This window comes from Triturus cristatus, chromosome 4_2 (assembly GCF_964204655.1).
Source record: "Triturus cristatus chromosome 4_2, aTriCri1.1, whole genome shotgun sequence".
Lineage (NCBI taxonomy): Eukaryota > Metazoa > Chordata > Amphibia > Caudata > Salamandridae > Triturus > Triturus cristatus.
In genome coordinates this window covers 641,097,476-641,120,307 of record NC_140586.1, presented here as the reverse complement: position 1 = coordinate 641,120,307, position 22,832 = coordinate 641,097,476, and the positions used below count along the sequence as shown (strand labels likewise).

Genomic DNA, 22,832 nt, shown 5'->3' with positions numbered 1-22,832 from the left:
TGAGAAGTGTCCTCCCCACACAAGGAAGCTTACTAGGAATGGCCAGCTTCCAAGCAAGCATTCCATGGCAAGAAGGAGTTTCCACGTTCCCTCTACAGTCTTGCATGTTCCACCCTTTATCCAATCCTTGAACGTGATTAACCCAAACAACTTGCAAGCGTGGCTGTGCACGCAGATAAGGGTCAAGCAAGGCATTGTCAGAATTCAGGATGACATGAGGCCATGTCAAAGCCAATAGTAAAAACTTCATAATACCACCAATGTACAACACAGTGCACATTCAAGCACCACTGCTCATAACACTGCACTTCGAGACCAAAAAAGTACATTCCCCACCTCTCCCTCTCCCTCTCCCTCTCCCTCTCCCTCTCCCTCTCCCTCTCCCTCTCCCTCTCCCTCTCCCTCTCCCTCTCCCCCTCCCCCTCCCCCTCCCCCCCTCTCCCCCTCCCCCTCCCCCTCCCCCTCTCTCCCCCTCTCTCTCCGTTCTGTTCTTGGCAAGGCTGTCCTACATGACCGCTCCCACTGAAAAACGTAAGAGAAACAAGGCATATGCAGGACGTCGTACATTCAGGCTAGGGAAAAATACTCTTGTTCTTGGATACTTCGGCTTATAGATCAGTCAATGCAGTCTGCTTGTTGAGTTACTATATGCATGGCCTTTCGAACATGCCCAATAAGATCTTGCAGTGGTCCTGGAAGACCTTATAGTCTCTCTAATGCATTTGTTTGTGATCTTCAGGATGTGGCCAAATAAGTGATTTGATGGCCTTGATACTGCTGATTGCGTGGGTTAGGCAATTGGCCCAAAATTGCCATTATTCTTAGCATCATGCATGGATGAATTCCACAGGGTTTTCTGCAAATTTAAAAGTATTGCTCAAGAATAAGGCCTTTGTTAGCTCACGTCTCTATGGTGAAAAGCTGATTTGGACTGAAGCATTTTAGAAATGGGAGCACAGGAACAGGAATGCCGGAGTGAGTCTCCTGACCACTTCCAAGGAGTTCCAACATTCCAAAGGCTACTCTAGGGGACTGGTATATAGAGAGCAATAATTTCTCTAACCTCTGCAGCAGTCACCCTAGTACTTTAGAGGGCAGGGATGTGGGTCTGGCAGGCCAGCAGAGTCATCAGTCTTCTCAACTCTGTTCTCCTGTGGTAACCGGCAACAAGCTACTTTAGTTTTCCCTTTGCAGCTCACACCCATCCCATGGGGGCAGAATTCAGTATCTCCTTCCTTCTGGTCCGACAGATGGGCCATACAAATAGTTCAGCATGGCTTTGTCCTCCTCTTTCTTCACAAAATCCCCCCCTAACCAACACACACCTGACTACCTTTAAGAGTACCATCTCTGTATTCTATTACAGGAGGTGCAAGTGTTGCTTTCCTCACGTGCTACTGTGGGGAGGGGGAGATATGACTCAAAGTGGAGATAATTTAGACTTTCTTGCGGAACCAAGCATTTTAAGTGCTCACGCTGGCCCAGATCCCTGCTGCTGTGGACTTGGGAGACTGGATGATGTCCATGCATCTGCAGGACATGTTACCTATGATTTAAAGTCAGCCAGGAGCACTTTCAGTGTGCAGTGCTTCCTTTTGTATTTGCCAACTCCACTAAGGTGTTCAGGAAAGTGATGCTGGTGTTCGTGATAGACCAAATATTGGCGATACCAATTTTCCTCTAGCATGCGGATTGACTGTTGAAGGCAGGCTTGCCATAGTAATTTGTAGACCACCTAGAGGTCAGGGCTAACCACTTGGTATGGTTGGGGTTCACAATCAATGAGCCGAAGTTGCACTGGACTTCTTCGCAGAGATTGCTGTTCATTAGAGCAAACTTGGAAACACTGCAGTTTAAGGTCTTCCCTCCACCACAACCAGTCCAGGAGCATTTCTGTACGTCCTTGGGCTCTTAGTCTCCTTCTTCCTCCTGGCCAACTATGCCAGGTGACACGTGGCCTTCACAGTGGAATCAAGTCCCAGTGGGTCCAACGCTGAGAAAATATATTGAATACCATCCAGATTTCTGAAGAGCCTGCTCCCAATTTGCAGTGATGTCTGCATGAATGCAGGTCCACCCAGAGCTAAAAATGGTGGCGGATGGGTTACTACTGGAATGGGGAGGTAATTTAAGGGAGGTGGTGGTCAGAAGACTTTGATCACCAACAGATGACTAACTCAATATCAGTCTAGAGTTGCAGGCTAATCATGTGACGTTAAATGCTTTCCTGTTGTCCATCAGGGAGAAGCTGGTGCATGTTCTCAGAGTCAACCCCACTGCATGTGGTATTGCTTCAAATAGGGCAGATTAGGGTCCTATGTCAGGAGGCTCTGTACTTCTAGAATTGGTTGAAGCGTCAGGGCACTGTTGGCAGGATCCTTGAATTCCAGAGTGGATAAGCTAAGCAAACTGACTTGGAGGTCAGGCATATCCTAAGGTGGCATAAAGCATCTTTCGACAGTGGGAAGAATCCTGGCTTGATCTTTTCCCCCCATTCCAAAAACTCGCATTGTCAAAGGTTTTGCGCGTGGGGGGTTTCTGTGAGAACACTCACTGGTAGCTGCATTATTGCTAGACTGCAACACTTCTGTACACCTTCCTACCCTTGCCTATCCTTCCCCGAGTTCTGAAAATAGATTTGGAGTGGCGTGGCCCACCAGATAGATTGGAGCTAAGGTGGTCATTGTGGCTCCTTTCCACGTTTGGCAAGGCCATCACTCTTAACAGCCTTCTTTGCTTCCCTAACCCAGGAAAGGAAAGACTTCATTGGCTGGACCCCAAAAAGGCTTAAAGCTCTACTGATGGCACCAAGGAACCCTTTTTTGTAGGTTTTTTGGAGCAAAGAAAGTGGGACCTGTGCAAAAGAGTACCCTCCTGAGGCCATTGACCTCTGAATCAAGATTTTCTATTTGCTGGCCAAGAAGCAGCCCCTGGAAGGTCGAGGGAGCCAACTCCACCAGGGCCGAGACTGCTACCTGTGCACATTCTCAAAGCACTAACGTCTCTACAGCCAGGTTTGTAGGTTTGGTGGGAAGGGCATTTCATCTGCTTGGTCATGCAAGATGTTTTGGCCCTCTCCAATGACTCTCTACTTGGGAAGGTACTGCTTTGGTATGTATTCTAACGTGAGGAATTTGCAGTTAGAAAAGCAAGTTACTTACCTTTATTGCTCTATCTGATGGATACTCTAACTCCAGATTCCTCACTGCCCTCCCACCTCCCCGTTCTATGAAATGCCCTCCATCTAAAAAGTTCCCAAGTTAGAAATCTGCACAGTGGTACCTGGAATTATCACAATGAGCATGCTGCAGGGACACTTGTATGCAGCTCCACTCCATCATTTCTGATTCAACGCAGGAGCATTGCTTTCAAAAGGTTCTTGATCCAGTCTTGTCCTGGGGAGTATTTTAAGATGAGGAATCTACGGTTAGACTATCCACTATAAAGAGCATTACTGAAACTAAGCAACTTTGTTCTTTTGATGCCAAAAGTGTGAGAGCCACGCAATACTCCACAAAATGTAGGATGCACATATGTTTTTTATCTAGTGATGGAATGAATGGTGATTATTAAAAAGAGAACTATACTAGAAGCAGTAGAGGGACTGACAAATTATTTAAAAAATACACCCTTTAACCTAATTGAGGAACTGGGTAATAAAGGGAGGAATATGCAATCGTATGTTTTTTGTAATATTTATGAAATAAAGAGCCTCATTTCACACTTGTTTAAAATTTTGCATCTTAGAACCAGTTTAATAAAGTTTTAAAGGATCAAGATATTGATAAGCAGTGGATTCAAATTAATGATTTATGTCTCCATCAATATTTTGTTTTCAGTGTCTTTAGGTGAACCTGAAATATGGGGTCTTGTTCAATCAATTAACTCTAGCATAGAGTCTCCAACGATAACATCGCGACCTTTTCCAGCTGGAAGTAAGTAGCTCTTGAGTTTGAGTATCTAGTTTGACTATTCTAACAGCACTCCTGCATTCTAGTCCTTGGATTAATATATGTATAATTAAATATGATGTCTGCAAATGTTTCTGTGCATGCTATTAGGTGGATAATCGGTTGATAAGATTTTTATCATAATTTCAATGGTATATGCAGCATGTGTGGAAAAACATTCAGCCTCACGAACTTTACTTACCTTGGGCCAAGTTTGCACTGTATAGAATGCAAAAAAACGAAAATATATCTCTACATTATGGGTGTTGAACGCAAGGACTGTCATCTGAGTGTACTCTTCCAAACTCCTGAATTTTCATAGTGTGAGGGACACTGTGTTTCTGCCACTTTCAATGCAATATATAGGAAGATCTGACCTAGGAAGTTACCTTAGCATGGTGCAGTATTTCATGTTATGGCACTGACTTGATTGTTGGCTGAACTGAATATGTTGACATGATTCATTGATTTTTTTTTGTGTGCTACAATGTCACTGTGTGGTTACTTTGTTGTACTGGCGAAGGATCACGCTTAGCAATAGGATGACGTAGTTCATACTTTACTTTCTGTGAAGGAGAACCTCTAATCAACATTTTTTTTAACAGATCGGCGATGTTAAAGAAATTGGGTTAATAGTTGTGAAGGGTGAGAGTCCTTCAAAAGTAATTAGTCCTCAGACTCCACTTTACTGGAACCTTAGTACCTCATTGTAGCACTTTACTCTCTAGGTAGCGAAGCAGAGCAGTCCAAGGCCTACTCGGGGTGGTGTGTGGGCTAGATGGTATACAATAATAGTCAAAAAATAATTGTCGAATTTGTGCTTTTTTTTATAAAAAGGAAAAGTACTTTATCACATGGACACACACCTAAATATTATTCATTCCTTTACAAATAGGCAGTTGGAAATACCTTTGGTGTACCCGCAGAACAGTTGGCACCCCAGCAATCCTTAACTATCAAACACAGTAGTCCTACACACTTGTATAGACAAATTATAATAGGAAACAGCTACAAGTCCAGCCTACTGGCTGTCATCACAATTATAAAAATAGAAATATGGCATTTAAACTCAAGGCTGGCATTAACAACCTCTTCTGATGGCATTATCTCTCCATGATTTTAACTTGTCTTTCTGACCCACACTTTATGTAGATGTATTCAATAAAGCATTGCAATGTGGACATGAGTCCCTTTTCTACACTGCTGCTATTGCAGATTTAGGACCAACCAACTGGGGTGCCAACACTCTAGAGCCTCTGTAAAAATGTACACACTTCAGGAGTACTTGAAAACATGATAACTTAAAACGCCCTGGTAAACTTATGGAGAACATTTAGAAAAACGTCAGGGAGCTGTTTTTCTTCCTACCCTCAAACAACATTTAATTGGTGGATTCCCTGCCCAGTCTTAAGGCACCACGAGGAGCACACTATGCAAATTTCTGTGTACTTCGATGACATTTTGGGGCGCCTCTCAACCCAGGCTGTGATTTATATATGTTTTAAACATTCTTCTTTTCAAATATGTCACCTCTTGCTGTACTTTACACTTTTATTCAATCTGGTTGTCCCTGTCTGTTTGATATAGCTACCTGGTGTGCATCTATTATGAAGGACACACAATGATCCCATTCCTGTGCAACCCTACTGGCTCCAGCTACAGTCAAGCTGTGTGTGCTGCACTGAGACGCCTCACCCTTCTCACTTCTTCCTTCCCACGACCCGGCAGGTAGAGAAATGTTGGCGGTGTGATCTCTGCTTCCCCCAGACAAGAGCATATGGGGCACACTGCCAGATAATGTAGTGTGGCAGCCCTCCTCTGTGTTCCTTTTGTCTCAAGGAGATGGGAGGTTCCTAAATAGAATGTATATGTATATTTGGCCCTAGGGTCTGGGTCTTTTCCAGGTAAGTGGGCCTCATGCACTCAAATTAAGCACTGCCCCTCCTCATTAACAATTTCTTATTAAGGTTGTGCCAACCTCTTGGGTCTCCCTGGAGATCTTTAGCATTTTGTAGCTAGGTCTTACTCACTCTTTTCCCCCCCTCTGTCTGCCCAGGGGACTGAGCTTCCATATATAATTTCTCTGGTCCCAGGGGGTGCAAGTTTTACGATTTTTGTTTCCTTCTGCCCCTGGAGACCTGCTGTATTCCCCAGGAGCATTTTCCTCACCTCTCCCAGACTCCCCATTTGCTTTTTGTTTAAGAGCTTGATTCTTTAGGCTCCCTTTGCCAGATCTGGCCATTGCCAGGTTCCCCAGCAGGTCTATTCCCCCACTGTTCCTTAGGGAACATTATAGATCTGGAGACACCTATTGTAGTGCTCAGTGCCAACTTCCTGCTAAAACGTCCCCCTTCCCCCCTCCCCCAATAGTTTGACCCCTGAAGTCTATCCTTCGTCTCCCCCCGCCGCCCCTTTCTCTAGTTTGGAGTAGACTTATCTCCAAAGAGACAGCACTTGTTGTACATGCTTATTCTACAATTGATACCCAACGTAAATCTCTAGGCTTAAATGTGGTGAAAGTGTGTGGTGGCACAGATTTTGTCCATAAGGTATATTGTAGAGAGCACATCGCCATTACAGTAAAGCACTACAGACCTAACTTACACCCTTCCTCCCACCGGTTGACTTACAAATGGCGGTACAAGCCCTAGTGTTACCAAGATTGGATTAGGCAAGCACCACTCTATGCGGACTTCTCAAATACAAGCTGGCCCCGCTAAGGGCCTCCCTTAACTCCGCGGCCAGGCTGGTCTCCGGAACAAAAAGAAACAACCACATTTCTCCGACTTTAAAAGCATTGAACTGGCTACCCTACAAGGCAAGAATACACCTAAAGATCGCCTGCATGACCCATATAGCCCTTCACACCAAAACCCCCCGTTACTTAGCACAAAAGCTAGGGCTGTCTGGAGGTTGAGTCTTATCTCATATTATTCGCTGCTTGTTTATTCATCAGTATTATTCATGCATTTAACTGTTGCATTTACCAAGTGTGTTATTATTGCTTGCATATAAACTTTGTAAATTAAAACCCTTTTCTAAAAGTGTTGTTTGTTTTGTGTTAATGACTCCTGCCTCGCCGAGTGTTGAGCCACCGTGTGGGAGATTCTGTATTATCTGAAAGGCGAAGCAAGACAAGTCTTTTTTTTGTTTTGCAAGTGTTTTCAATCAATTCACAGTTTAAAGGGGCTGAATATACATCTGTTTTAGATAAAAACCTGTTAATAATGGTGCAAGAAACTAATGTAATTGGCTGGCGGAACAAGTCCTCTGATTTAACAAATGTCAAGGGGTATCGTCTCTTGGGATCTAAATAATTTCATAGACCATATTTGGAATGTGGCCTATCAGGAGTATAAAGCAGTGAACTGCCCACTTTCTTTAATAGGTCTGGTTAGTGTGGTCAGCTTAGTTCTGGTACAAGAGTTTTAGATTTGTTTTGCTCTCTTCTCCAATCTATGTCTAGATGCTGCAGTTTCTATGTTTATTTGGTTGTATAAAATCCCAAGTGTGTGCTTTTAAAGAGCTGAATTTCGAACCCTGGTAATTCCATTTCCGTTGTATGCAGAAATAAGGAAGCTTGCCTACATCCCAGCTCTTGGAACAGTGCTTATAGTTTGGGCCTCCTAAGTCCCAATGGAAATATCACAAAATAACAAACTTTACAACTTCAAGGCAGTGCCACTATTTTTTCCGGGTTACTGTTAAAAATGTTTCCTAGCTAAAACAGGAATATGAATTACCATTGGAGTATAAAAAAATAACTACAGGTTAGAGATTACTAAACTCTGTATCCCCCCACCCTCCAACTGAGGTTGATTATGAAATTCAGTCAACTGGTATTGGTACAAGAGGTGCTTTTCATCATCAATTCTATCACTTTACCAACAAGATAAGGTGATAGCCAAATTTGGTCTAACTTGCTTGGTTGGGCTGTGAACACAGAAGAGATCTCATTCCACACCAAATTCATTCTCATCGTTAGTAAGGCCTTAGGTATTTATGGTATCACATTCAATCCAATGAATTAAGGATGCACATTTGCCTCATATATGAATTTGTGGTGCAGCCTTATTTGATTATGCATAAGGTTTTAGATATTTTTCTCATTGTTTGCATTCAGCGCCTTCCTTCCTAGTACGTGATATATGAATTTCTATTATCAGGTTATGTATGAACCATGTCTCTTTTTAATATTTAGATATTTCTCTTCTGGAAATTTGACAACAGCCTCAAATACACTTAAAATTAATATGTAGTGTTGCAGTTTGTGAGTTCCTTACTGTGTCAGTCCTCAAACATCATTATCATTAAAGTGCCTAAGCTATTGTAGAACCACCTGAGCCGTAACCAAAAGTAAAAAAACACTATAAAGTAGCATAATTACTAGTAAGACATCCATAACGCGTCATCCAGCATGTATCCATGTTAGGCTGTAAAGTTGAAATATGCAAACTTATTCTTTTTCGCCTATTGATAATCTGACCTATTTTAAATGACTTATTATGGAAAGTGTATGGTGTTAAGTAATTATTTATGTATGATTATTTGTATGATGCACATTGTACTGAAATGCTGTTGGGCGCTAAAGAGAATACAGTAGTTATTTACAGGAGAATCATGCATGCATACAAGACAATAAACAGGTTAATAAATAACTTTTATTGTTTGAGAAAATGTAAATTTGTGTTTTGAGATCCACATCATTATAAAGTACACAAGAGAGAGGTACATCAGACACAAAACACTTTAGCAGTTATTATGGAAGCTACAATAGTACTGAGGTTTGAAGAATGACAGGCTCATTCCTACAGTTAATAACAGTTAATAACAACCTTAGAATTCAAATCCACTAAAGGTGTTTTGAGAAAAGGAATACTACACGATCAAACACTAGTCAATCATTATCATTGGTTGCCCCATTGTAAGAGAATAACATGAAAAACTAACCATCGCTGGCAGATCTAGGTTAACGAGGAGATAAACATACTTTCTGGTAAAACTCCTAAGAGCACTGAAGCAAAAACTGCAAACCAAGCATTGTTTCATTTGGCCCCTGACTTTGAGTCTTTGCTGGATGCCAATAGGTTATCTCCGCAGCTCCTTGCATTTGGGAAACACATTTTTTTTCAAGGACTATTCTTGCGCTTCCTTTTCTTCCTAAATTCAGAAATGCCATTACTTCCTCTCCTCAGTGACTTCTACTAGGTAATGAAGTACGTTTTATCCCAGAGGCCATCCTGTACGGTCTTCATGTTGTAGCTTTCTGATGATGTTTACATCTCGGCTCTAGATGGCGATCATGTGCTGTCTCGAAAAGAGGCCTGTTATATGTACTTTATTGGCTTCAGCCCACCCATAGGCTGGCTATTTGCAGGCTCTGTCATCACTCCATTTTTCGGTCTTCCCATTTGCTAATGGCATGCATGCGTCATGCCTTTTCTGGTCTTTCGCCCTCCCCGAGAGCAGGGACCAAGTACTATTATTCATAAACAGCAGCCATTTTAGAAAAAATTTTCGGGACTAAATTTTTTATTTGTCTTGAAGCATTCCATACAGTGCATGTGTTTTCATGTCACTCACTCTGTCCTTCATCTCTCTCTCTTTTTCTTTTTTCTTTTTTTTCTTTTTTTAAAATAGCTCAAACACCAAGGCACAGGGTTTTGTAGGTACAGGGAGATAAAGAGGTTTGCCCTAGATCACAAGATGTGCCGATGCTGAAGCTTGAATAATTGCAGTGACGTTCATAAAACCGTACCCGAAGCGTAGTTGTGGCTCCCCTGCCTGGTATTGACCAGCATTTTCTAGTATCTCCCCTTTTTTTTTTTCCCCCCCATCTGCTCTAGGCTTTGAATGAAGATTCTTGCACTTTAGTACTTTCTCTCGCTCTCTCCCTTCATGGCTTGTGGGAGTTAGGGGCCTCTGTAATGGTCGCTCGATGGCTGTTTTGTACTTAACGGTTTTGTACTGGCTACTATTTGATATTCTATTCTCTTCACTTTACCCTCTAAGCCAAGATTCTCCAAAGTCGATCCTGGAGGGCCAGATCAATGCCAGATTTTTAAGATGACTACATTTTTCTAAATGGAGATATGCTAAAAATCTGGCATGGATCCGGCCCTCTAGGATGGATGTTTGAGAACCCTGCTCTAAGCTATCCTGCTGCAATGCTCATTACGGGACACATGTATTTTTGTATCATGCATTTATATAATTCTTTTTTTAATATATTGTATTAATGAACTGATGAAGTTCACATGTGCTTGTTATAGTCATGTACTTCTCACCAGTGAAATTAATTCGGAAAAAGCATAATTAAACAAGCATTGGAAATGCAATAGGTCTCGCATTTGTTAGAGTTGGAGCTACTGGCATTGCAAATGGCAATGTTTTGTGCGTATTCAATAAGTCTTGTATTTGCTGGAGCTATTGGCTTTGCAAATGGCAATGTTTTTTACTTAAGTTTTATGGAGTTTATGTATGTGGTGTGTTGAATTATTGGAATTGGGATTGATTAATTAGTTGTATAATTGTGTAGTGTGGAGTGGATTTGTGTATTGGAATTATGTGGCAGGGCGAGTTGTGGAATTAAGTGGATAGTAATTGTGGTATTGAGTGTATTGGAAATATGTGGAGTGGAATTGTGTGTTTTGGAGTGTAATTATGTGCAATGGTATTTTTTGTTGTGCAGTGGTATATAGTTGAGTTTAATGATGTGGTGTGCTGTTGAGGGCTGCCTTCCATGGCACACAAACGCCTATAAATATTTGGAAAATTACATCATACATGATGTAAACAGCCAACCATTAATGCACTTAGTAAGGATATGCCCTCCTCACCTTAATAAAACAAATAACTCTGTGTGTCATTTTTTGTAGAACTTTGTACAGTATACTCATTACTTAGTGAGTCACATAGTGCCGCTGGGTAACAAGCATGTCCCCTGTAAAGTATGCAATGACTTGGGGAGGCAGTATGTCCACTGTGTTATCTACAATGAAAGGAAACCATATGCAGTTCGTAGGTTCTCAATGTCATAAGGAGGGCATGGGTGCCACTTCGTAGAAGGAAATGTGAACAAAATGCTAGGCTCGTTGCCATTGTGTGAGAGAAGTGGCTTCACTGGGACCTGGGCATATGCACGCCTTGCTGTGGCATGTGTTTAATGAACAGGTGTGCCTCTCAAATAGTGCTGTCAACAGGGTGCTTTCTGCTAGTGGGACGAGGGGAGGGCAATCCATGCTGTAGCATTAACCCCTTCAGCGCTGCGCGGATTCCCCCGCGGTGCTGAAGGGTTCGGGCGGGGCCATGACGGAACGGTTCCGTCATGAGCACAGCTCAACCGATGCTCATGACGGAATCGTTCCGTCATGAGCATAGAAGGGGTTAATATGCACACAGCATTTTATATAGAATTGGTGTGCACATGAGGCTGTTGTTGAATAAACAATATATCATGTGTGACAAAATGCGCTTGAGAGAAAAACACATGCCAAATGTATTAAAAACATGCCACAAGAAGATAAATTAACCCCTCAATTACACCAGATGCACAAATAAACAACTTATCTGGATTTTAAAGTTCTCAAAAGAGACTCCAAAGATATACAACACCCAGCATGCAATAGTGACAGTCCTTGTGGAAACAACATCACAAACAATAGCCCATGCATGTCAATGAAACAAACGCACAGTATACCAGTGAAACGTATTAATACATGCCTTCCAACCTTGTCAAATATACTGACTGGACGCAGTATATTCAGACTAAATAACTAGAGGGAACATAGTACTTGAAAGCTGCAACAGAATACGGCGTGTGCAAGATATAAAGCAACGTGCCATCTGAAATGAAAATATGAGTGCTCTCGGGGTTAAACGAGTGATGGTGAATACCTGAACCACTAATCAGGGGACCGCTTCATAAGCGAACTAGGAGAAGTAAACAGCCATGAGAATATGGATGGATCTCTGCATAACGTCCAGTATACAAGGTTAAAAAATACGAACGTATATCTTTTAGAATATGTAATGCAGGGATGTGGAATTCCTATAGCCCGACGCCCAGGACCTATTGTTTGGGTTCAAGGGCATCACATTTTCATCTGTATTTTGTCCTTGGGACAAGTAGACCCAACCCCCTTCAGCACAAACACTTTGGCTGCCAGTTTGCAGTACCACATTATGGATCAAGGAAGGGCACTGTCTGCAGTTAAGATAATATTTTTTTATCTATGTTCTAATGCTGTTTAAACTTGTATTTATGGCTCATTAATTGAAAGCCTTTATTATTAGTGTGCGCACTCTAAGTAAATGTTGTAATCTCCGACTGCACTACTGACAGTGGTTCCAGTATAAAAATGTATACACCCGTTTTCAAAGTTTTGCAATATGAGGCTACGGATAATGCTCCCAGAATGCTCTCTGATTTGATGCAAATATTTGCAAAAGCTTGAAAGCAAAATTGATGATTCTTTGTTTTCAAAATAAAATGTTCATTAAAAAAAAGGAAAGCAGGAAAAAAAATGTTGCTAAACTACTGTAAAAGTTCAGGTACCATTTCTTTGCAGCAGTGTTTAGTAACTTGTTGATGCATGCTAGTATTTCTCAAAAATATTCATGATGGAAAATCAGTGTATCCAGTTTCAATAGGATTATGGTAAACAAAAATAAACAAGCCTTGGCAAAGCCAGTAGGTTTGAAATTGGTGGTCAGCTTTTTAGTTTTGTCAATGTGTGATTTGTTTTGGCATGGTTTTTGTAAAACCTTATTGGTGTGGTAGCTGTCGGTCCCTCACTATTATAACAAACATTTGTAAAAGCAAAAATTGTTTTTTGGTATCAAAAAGCACACACTGCCACAGTAGTTACTAGCACTGAATAAAACTACTTTGTGTGCCGATATGATCCTTGTGAAAGAGCAGAATGCTGTCACTCACAGTGAAGCCAGCTGATACAGAGAGAGAGAGACAGAATTTTGATAAATAAGCACAAAAGGTCACAGTCAATGCCAGACCAAATTAGAGGCCCAGTTAGTAAAGAAAGTCTCAAAAGTGCCCCCAGGCTATATGTCCTTGCATTAAGTGCAGCTATACGGCTTCGTGAATTCCCAAGAATTTACAGAGGTAGGACAATAAATAGTACTCCTAGAAAATATTTGTGAACTGCATTTTAGCATGAGCAAATATGCATATCTAGATTTGCCCACGCGAAAATCTGAGTGTTTGCAAATTCACTTTCCCTCCAACCACTTTTTTCCCAACTCTGGAAGAAGGTTTACGTCTGCCATTGTCAGGAGTACATTTCCAACATTTCTCAGTATGGGAAAAGATTAGAGAAGAGTTGTTGAAAACCCTTAAAACATGCTAGTTAGTAGGTTTGCACAGACTCAAAATGGCATTCTAAACCTGGAACTATTGCTTCACTACCTTCAGCCCCAGTATGTAGATCTGTGGAAACAGGGCAACATAAGGGGATTGCAAGTATTCAAACACTACTATGGTATGGGCCCTGGCAAAATTCAGAGAGGCTAGATCAGAGCTCCTATATAATAAGATTGCTGCCATAATTTGTCACTGCACTACATGGCACCAAAGGGGCAAGTGGATTTTGTTACAGGACAAGTAGATTTATGAAGCAACCTGCCCCATTTACAAGTAGATATTTTATTAAATTCCACACCCTTTTGTAATGTAAGAAATAAATTAGAGGTGCTATTGAAATCGTGCAGTATATCCACTCCACCCCTCAGCCAACCATATAAACACATCTGGAAACCTAATTAGATGCAGTCTGCGATAGATAAACCAGAATATTTGTCCTGAATCACAGGCAACCAACAGCACTGGAAGTTTATGCTACTGACCTACATTGCAGAACACCAATGCCAATTACATACCTCTATACAATGAAAGAGGGATATGGATGTTAAAAAGGTTTCAGAAAGGTCAGTTACCCAGGATGATACACTTCAGGGCACGTGGGGAGAGCCTGTATGCAACATAGGTAGTGAGAAGGTTAGGCACCAAGAGTAGAGGGCTGAGGCAGGGGTGACAGTGCAGAAGTAAGCCGGTGTATCTAGGATGACGATATGATGGCAACAGCAGGGACATATATGGGGACACAGAGGGGAAGAAGCCAAGGGGTCATGATAGAAGAGACATATGGGGGAACAAAAGCGAGGTATGGTAGCACATCAGTAGAGAAGCAGATAAGGGAGCACGACAGAAGGGAGACATTGGGAAACAAAGGAGAGGCAGGTATGAGGGCAACAGAGGAAAGGTTGCTACGGGGGCAACAGAGGAAAGGTCAATAAGGGGGCAAGAGCATGGAGGCATGAGAGAAGTAGGAATGAGAACATTAGTGGAAAAGCAGATCTAGGGGTAAAGGGTGCGCTTGCGGTACCCACGTTAAAGGTGTTATTTTGTGCATTGAAATGGCGTAGCCAGTGACGCTGTGTTGGGCAGCTGTGATCAGATCTGTGATGGACTGTCCCGACATTGTGGTACAGCTATCCGGGGGATCTGTGCAGCTTGGTCCAAGTAGCCTGGCGCACCGGCCGCAGGGGGCTCGGGTAGAGGAGGAGGGCAAAGGGAGGGGTCTGCAGCATGACGGTGATGGTTAGTTCCCAACACAGGAAACGACCTAGCGACGACACCTGCGTCACATACTCGGCACATACCCACTGGACGTGGTGCATGCGCCTGCCCCTACTATCAGCACTGTTCGGGTCTATTACAAGCGCTTATGTGATTGGACCGGGAGCTTAGCTTTTGGTGGTTTGCCATTGGTTTAGTTGGAAGCTGGTGAGCGCAAGGAAAGAAACAATAGAGAGGAACTGAGAAGCTAGAACATCACTTGCGTGCAAGGCACTGAACGGCTCTGTTGAGCGTTGCCAGCGCCCACGCATGGTGCGCTTGAGGTACAACAGTATCATACTCTCATTTAGAAGAACCAGTAGAACACAACAGGAGCGGATAGAAAAGCGCATGGGCCCCCGAAGCGGTTGCTTAATGAAACAAGCAGGATTAGCTTGAATATGTATGATTAACAGCACGCGCCGTGCTCATTATTGTATGCAAATAAGTATGCGCACTAATTTAAAAATAACAGTTACGCTGTGTAAGCGTAAGGAGACTGTAGTTAGGCTGTGCTGCTTCTGGAATTAACGGAAGTTACGTATCTGATCAAGAGCCAATACTAAGCCTGCTAACAAACAAAATGCAAAAGTTAACTAATTGCAAGCAACGAGAAATGACCCAGCAATGGGCGGAGTTTCACCCAACATACTGATTACTTAATGCCTCTGCCTATGCGAGACCTAAAAAAGGACACCACTGTTTTTGTAGGAACAGGGAGATGAAGTGATTTGCCCTAGATCCCAGGATGTTGTGCCGGTGCCGAAACTCAAACCCTTGTTTACCAGCCCCATAGCAGTCAGCTCTGGCTGTAACGCCATGTCCTCTCCTTGTATCCTCCACCTCCGCGCACATGGGCTCTTCTCACTTTAAAAAAAGTATCATTAACTGTGACACAGAGCATTAATATGCAAGAATTTGAGGATTTATTTTTCCTCTGGATATATATTTACCGTAAGCAGGCAGTGAAGACACTGGCTGACCTGACTTACATGCTGATAGAATTCGATACAAGCCTTATTTACTTAACTTCCGAAATCAGCTGGATAATATGATATATCAAGCGTTGACACTGAGCTAGGTAATCCAACCCACTACCTTCCCTAATTGTGGTTATCAGCCAACTGTGGCTACCGTACGAACTGCCGTCCTTGAAACACATTTCAACCTCCCCTCCATCCGAAGGCACACCTCTTCCCTGTTGTGCTATTTTTGCTACGGGTTGTAGGCGAGGGCATGCAGTTAACGAAAGCAGGCCATAATTGTTGTTTAGCATTCCCTACTAAGCCAACAGTGACATTAGCTGTGAGGGTTCTACAGCGGCAAGTGCCACTGATCCTCTCCTCGCACAGAAAGAAATCCCCACGCCTTTCACAAAAAAAGCTTTAAATCAGCCTCCACCGGTACAGCTGTACATTCTCCTTTACAGAGCAGTTTCACAAAAGATTGAAGAGGGCTGGCGCTGTCCTTGTGCAGCACACCATTCTACAACTGGTCCCACTATTCTGCAAAATGGTATGAAAGTGTGTATTGGAAGTTTAAAAAAATTGCTCTAGGTGAAAAAAGCGACAGCAAGGAATTCCAGTAACAAGTGTACAGGATGTGTGCACTGATCTGCAATATTATTGATTTTATAGCCTATTTAAAGGTTTTTCAACTCCATATAATTACACTCTACTCAATCAATCAATACATTTATAGAGCGCGCTACTCACCCGTGAGGGTCTCAAGGCGCTGAAGGGAGGGGGGGTGCTGCTACTGCTCGAATAGCCAGGTCTTGAGGTGTTTCCTGAAGGTGAGATGGTCCTGGGTCAGTCGTAGGTGGGTTGGGAGGGAGTTCCATGTCTTGGCGGCCAGGTAGAACGACCTTCCTCCGGTGGTGGTTCTGCGAATCCGTGGGACGGTGGTGAGGGCGAGGCTGGCGGAGCAGAGCTGGCGGGTCGGAGTGTAGAACGTGAGGCGGTTGTTGAGGTATTCGGGGCCCATGTCGTGGAGCGCTTTGTGTGCGAGGTGAGGAGCCTGAACGTGATCCTTTTGCTGATGGGGAGCCAGTGCAGGTTTCTCAGGTGGGCAGATATGTGGCTGTGGCGAGGGATGTCGAGGATGAGTCGTGCGGAGGCGTTCTGTATGCGCTGAAGTCTTTTCTAACGTTTGGCTGTGGTTCCTGCGTATAGGGCGTTCCTGTAGTCCAGTCGGCTGGTGACGAGGGCCTGGGTGACCATCTTTCTGGTTCCAGTGGGGATCCACCGGAAGATTTTTCGGAGCATGCACAGGGTGTTGAAGCATGAGGATGAGATGGCGTTGACTTGCTTGGTCATCGTGAAGGAGGATTCCAGGATGAATCCCAGGTTGGGTGCGTGGTCCGTGGGTGTCGGTGCGGCGCCCAGCGCTGTGGGCCACCAGGAGTCGTCCCAGGCGGATGGGGACTGTCCGAGGATGAAGACCTCCGTCTTGTCTGAGTTCAGTTTCAGACGACTGAGCTTCATCCATTCCGCGATGTCTTTCATTCCTTCCTGGAGGTTGGTTTTGGTGGTGGTTGGGTCTTTGGTGAGGGAGAGTATCAGCTGGGTGTCGTCGGCGTAGGAGATGATGATGAGGTTGTTTGCGTGCGATGGCGGCAAGGGGGCTCATGTAGATATTGAAGAGAGTTGGGCTGAGCGAAGAGCCTTGGGGTACGCCGCAGATGATCTTGGTGGCAGCGGAGCGGAAGGGAGGGAGGCGGACTCTCTGGGTTCTGTTGGAGAGGAACGAGGTGATCCAGTCCAGGGCTTTTTCTTGGATCCCAGTGTTGTGGAGGCGGGTTATTAGGGTGCGGTGGCAGACGGTATCAAAGGCGGCTGAGAGGTCTAGGAGGATGAGAGCGGTTGTTTCCCCATTGTCAAGCAGGGTCCTGATGTCGTCTGTGGCTGCGATGAGGGCGGTCTCGGTGCTGTGGTTGGCTCGAAATCCGGACTGGGATGGGTTGATGGAGTCGTTTGCCCCGAGGAATGCGGTCAGCTGTTTATTGACGGTCTACTCGATGACTTTTGCAGGGAAGGGAAGAAGAGAGATGGGGCGGAAGTTCTTGAGGTCTTTAGGGTCCGCTGTGGGTTTCTTCAGAAGGGCATTGGTCTCTGCGTGCTTCCAGCTCTCTGGGAAGGTGGCGGATGTGAAGGAGTTGTTTAGGACGTTCCGGAGGTGGGGTGCGATGATGGTGTCTGCTTTGTTGAAGATGTGGTGAGGGCATGGGTCACAGGGAGAGCCAGAGTGGATGGTGTTCATGACGTGGGTGGTCTCTTCAGTGCTGATGATGGTCCAGGCGCTGAGGGTGGTGGTGGGGGGCGTTGGTTTGGTGACTGGAGGCGGAGTCTGGGCGCCGAAGCGGTCGTGTATATCGGCGATCTTGCGGTAGAAGAACGTGGCGAGGGAGTTGCAGAGGTCTTGCGACGGTGTTATGTCGTTGCTGCTGGCGCTGGGGTTGGAGAGCTCTTTTACGATGCTGAAGAGTTCCTTGCTGTTGTGTGTGTTGTTGTCCAGCCGCTCTTTGAACTATGTCCTTTTGGTGGTGCGGATCAGCTGGTGGTGTTTGCGAGTGGCGTTCTTGAGAGCTGTCCTGTTTTCTGTCGTCTGTTCGTGGCGCCAGGTTTTCTCGAGCGTTCGACAGGATTTCTTTGATTCTTTGAGGGTGTCGGTGAACCATGTGATTTTCCTGTTGCCAGTCTTGCCTGGGGGGTTCTTCAGTGGAGCAAGGGCGTTGGCGCAGTTGGTGATCCACTGTGCGAGATTGTGGGCTGCGTCGTTGGTGTCAGAGGTGTCGGTTGGAGGGTTCTGGCTCAGTGATGTGGTTAGCTGGTTTGTGGTGACTATGCTCCAGCATCTGCGGGGGATCTGTTGTGGGCGGTGGTGGGATGTAGTCTTCTTAAAGGTGAAATGGATGCAGCTGTGGTCGGTCCAGTGTAGTCCGGTGGAGTGGCTGAAGGAGACGTGGTTGCTGGCGGAGAAGATGGGGTCGAGCATGTGGCCGGCGTAGTGGGTGGGGGTGTTCACCAGTTGCTTGAGTCCGAGGTTGTCGAGGAGGGTGGTGGTGGTGTTGTTGTCGTTATTGTTCTCTAGGTGGAAGTTCAGGTCCCCTAGGAGGATGTATTCTGATGAGGCGAGGGCATGTGGGCTGATGAAGTCGGCGATGGTTTCACTGAATTGTGTGCGTGGGCCCGGGGGTCGGTAGATGAGGGTTCCTCTGAGGGTGGTCTTGGGGTCGGTGTTGATCTGGAAGTGTAGGTGTTCGGCGGCGGTGAGGGGGTCTTCGATATTGGTCGTGACGCTGATGGTGTTCCTGTAGATGATGGCGATCCCTCCCACGGTTTGGTTGACGCGGTCCTTACAGGTGATCTTGTAGCCGTCCAGGATGGCTATGGAGGCGTTCATCCAGGTTTCCGTGAGGAAGGCGACGTCCGGTGCTGTTGTATCGAGGAGGTCCCAGAGTTCGATGGCGTGCATGTGGACGGAGCGGGTGTTGAGTAGGATGCACTTGAGGTTGTTGTTGTTGTTGCTTGGTCCGGGGGGTGGGGTGCAAGGTCGGAGGCAGGTGAATTTGCAGGCTTGGCAGGAGAAGGGTCCGTGGGTGCGCTTCGGGGTGGCTCGGTAGCAGGCGGGTGGTCGTCCGGTGTTCGGCGGTGTCGTATCTCAGTCTGGTTTCCTGGCGTCGGCGGGGGCCAGGGGTTCTGGCGCTGGGCGCGGTCAAGGCGCGGGCGGGCGCAGACGGCCTTGCCTTTGGCGTGCCTCCATATGAGGGGAAGAGGGAGGGAGGAGCAGCTGGGAGGCGGGATCGAAGCAGCGAATGGGGGACCAGGAGGGCGGGGCCGCAGCGACGGGAGAGTGTGAGGGGGTGAGCGGGAGGGTGGCACAGAAGGCAAAAGGGGGCAGAATGGACACAAAAAAAACGGCGGGGGAGACAGTAGTGTACAGAAAAACAAGAGGCAGCAGTAATCAAGCACAGATACAATAACAAAACACGAAGGAAGCAAAGACCAGACCACGGAGTTCAGCGGTCGGGCACAGCGAGTGGCAGCAGCGGGAAGCGTCACACAGGAGGACCGTGTGGTGGCTGAGGGGGCGACCTACCTGGTGACAGGGTCAAGGGTCGCTCAATACTCAATACCACATTAATTCTCTCTATGCCACATTGAAAAAATCAACATAAATAACCTCCACACCATGCCACATAATTTTGCTAAACGCCACACCGTTCCTTGCCACAAAATTCAGCTCTACACAGTTTAATTCCACAACAAACCACATAATTCCACACAACAATATAATTCCACTGCACACCGCATACATCCATTCCACACCATAGAATTCCACATCATGCCACAAAATTCAACACCACACTACATAATTCCACTCCACTCCATAACACACAGTACCACTCTGTTGGACTTGGCCCTTTTAGCAGGGTCATCCCTAAACTTTTTGCCTTCCTCCTACGTTTCTTCCTGACATGGTGTTGGTGGTTTTAGGACTCTGGGCACTTTAGCACTGGTTAGAAGTGGAAAGTGCACGTGCTCTCTGCCCTCCATAGGCTAACATTGGCAACCCCCTCCCCGCCCTCCCTTATGGGATAGCTCCTAAATGGAACAAAATAAGTGTGTTATGTTTGGTATGTGTGGCATGGAAATAATAAATGCTGTGCAATTGTGTGCACAGATTTATTTTCACTATTTTAGGAATGCCACTTTTAGAAGTTGGCATTTCTGTGTGCTGTGTGCCTGCCTGCCTGCTTGTCTGGTTCTAGAAGTGACCGGGGCTGGTGAGGTGTGGGTGGCTCCAGGGAGAGCAGGATGAGTGAGCCTAGGCTGAATAGAAGGTCTGCAATTGGAGTAGGGGGAGGAGGAATCCCTTGTCCCTGAATAGGTCTGTGCCTGCCCTGTACAATGCTGGCTCTGCCCCCCTGTGGTGTATCTGATTACCAAGCCCCAGCTCACAAAGGGAGGAGGGAAGCCTGGTAATCCAAGTGCCCTACACTCCCTCAAAACCAGTTAGGACTGGTTTCCCCAAAGACCCTTCCAGAAGCTTCTGCCCCCTTATAGTAGCAGGGCAGAAGGGTGTATAAATACAGGAGCTGTGACCCCATGAGGTTGTTGTGCTTGTGCTGACTTGGAGGGGACACTCTGCCGGGAGGAACCGCTGCGGGACCCAGCTGCTGGCTCCTTAGGGTCACTGCGTGCTGGCCTGCCTGCCTGCACTCTGCTGGGGTCTCCCCAACGCCAAGGACTCTTGATCTCTGATGGTCCAAAGAAAACTCCGCTGGAGCAGGGGCTGCTGTACTTCAGTATCGCCATCCTCGCCGTGTTTGATTGTCCCCCGGATTGCTATACTGCTGGGAAAGAGCTGCCCTGAGTTCTGCTGACCTCTACCCAACTCTGACTGCATTCCTGGACTCTAGCGCCTCACGAGCGCTATTTTTAATTTCCCCAAGAAGAAGGAGCGTGGATCCTGCAGCGCCGACCTGCTGTGGGAATCCCAGCGTGTGGGATTCCCCCCTGTGCCCCTGAGATCAGCGGGAGCCTACCCCACATTTTGGTGCTTATTGAAAGCGGGTGCCCACTGTAAGAAAGTGGCTCTGTATATACTGTTCCTGAATAGGTACAGTGTGCACAGAGTCCACAGTCCCCAGAGGTTTGGCAGAGGCTAAAGGTAGATATGACCTTTCTTGCTAAAGTGGTAGCTTGGTCGAGCAGTAAGGCAGTATCAGAGGACAGTATAAAGCATTTGTTGTACACACTCAGTCAACAAATCGTCTCACACACTGAAACTGAACTCTAGGCCAATGGTTTTGCATAAAAATATATAGGGGTATCAAAATATACTTTCTCAGAATGAGATGCTTTAGTTAAATACTTTCATTAGACCATAGACTTTCGAATGCACTAGTTACAGTTGTTGCAATAGGCAACACAACTCAAACACAATTATAACATTGAGCTCAATGGGTATTTCTAAGTAAATGTAATTAATTACTTTTAGGAATACTTTTCTAACCACAGGACTGGATCCTAGATTCAGTCCTGGGAACTTTCTTGGAAACAGGTAAGTAAATACATTTTGGTTACAGGTATGATTTTTAAGGAATATAATTGTATTTTAAAAGTTGACACTTGGAAACATTTTCACATAGAATCACCAATGTTATCCTATGGGAGGAAATTCACTTAGCAGGTAAGTAGGGTTATCGTTACTTTTTCTTACTCTGTGTTGGATCCTGGATCCAGCACTGGTGCATCTCCTGTAAACAGTTGAAAGAAATTGTTTTTGTTACACAGGCGATTTTGAAGGAATATTAGTAAGTTTGAAAAATTGGCACTTAGAAGAATTTCTGGCAAAAACCAGGCAATGTTATCCTATGGAGGAAAATCAAGTTATAGGTAAGTACAGTTGTAAATACTTTTCAGGGTCAGTGCCGGGCACCAAGATCCAGCCCAGGATGTGCATTGTTGCAGGCCCAGGAGAGCGGATGGCTCTTTACCCAGGGGTCCAGCAACATGTCTGCTGTGTGGTAGTCTAGCCAGCTCCTCAGACAGGACGTGGATTGTAGGTTAGGTTCAGGGGGCAACTCTAAGTTGCCCTCTGTTGTGCATCTTACATTAAATCCCACACTGGCATCAGTGCGGGTTTAATGTGCTGAGAAGTTTGAAACAAACTTCTCATTTTTCAGTGTAGCCATCATGGTGCTGTGGAGTTCGTGTTGATGACCTCCCAGCACCATATACTCTTAATGGCAGCACTGCACTTACAGTGCCCTGGAATGGACCTGGGTACTGTAGGGGTACAGGGCTGATGCACCTGTACCCACACCACTGGCATAGGGCACCCAGCTAGAGGGGCGACTGAGGTATGCCAGGGCAGTGTGGGTTGTGGGCATGGCACACAGGGATGTGTGCCATGTCGACTCTGTTTGGTTCTGCGCCAAGACACTCAGCCTGCAAAGGCAGTGTGTGTGTGTCAGGGTACAGGGCCTCTATGGGTGGCACAATAAGTGCTGCAGCCCTTAGGGGCCTTCTCTGGTCACAAAGCCCTGGGTACCTAGGGTACCATTTACCAGGGGCTGACATGTGGCCAGAGATGCCAATTGGGTTTTAGGCTTCATGCAGTTTTAGGGAAGGAACATAGGCACTGGGTACCTGATTGGCAGGAGCCCAGGGCACACTGAGTACATCAGCAATTAGGCAAAAAGTGGGGGCATACCATGCAAGAAAGATGGCACTTTC

The 22,832-nt window shown here is 45.5% G+C and overlaps 1 protein-coding gene across 8 annotated transcripts in view; it reads left to right on the top strand.

Moving 5' to 3' along the window:
- Positions 1–22,832, top strand: part of SGIP1 (SH3GL interacting endocytic adaptor 1) — a 1,140,118-nt gene that overhangs the window by 759,690 nt on the left and 357,596 nt on the right. For all 8 annotated transcript variants that reach the window (XM_085602350.1, XM_085602347.1, XM_085602346.1 and 5 more), the window contains one exon: positions 3,840–3,935. In XM_085602350.1, coding sequence (XP_085458476.1) covers positions 3,840–3,935 — 96 coding nt within the window. The remainder of the gene's footprint in view (positions 1–3,839; positions 3,936–22,832) is intronic.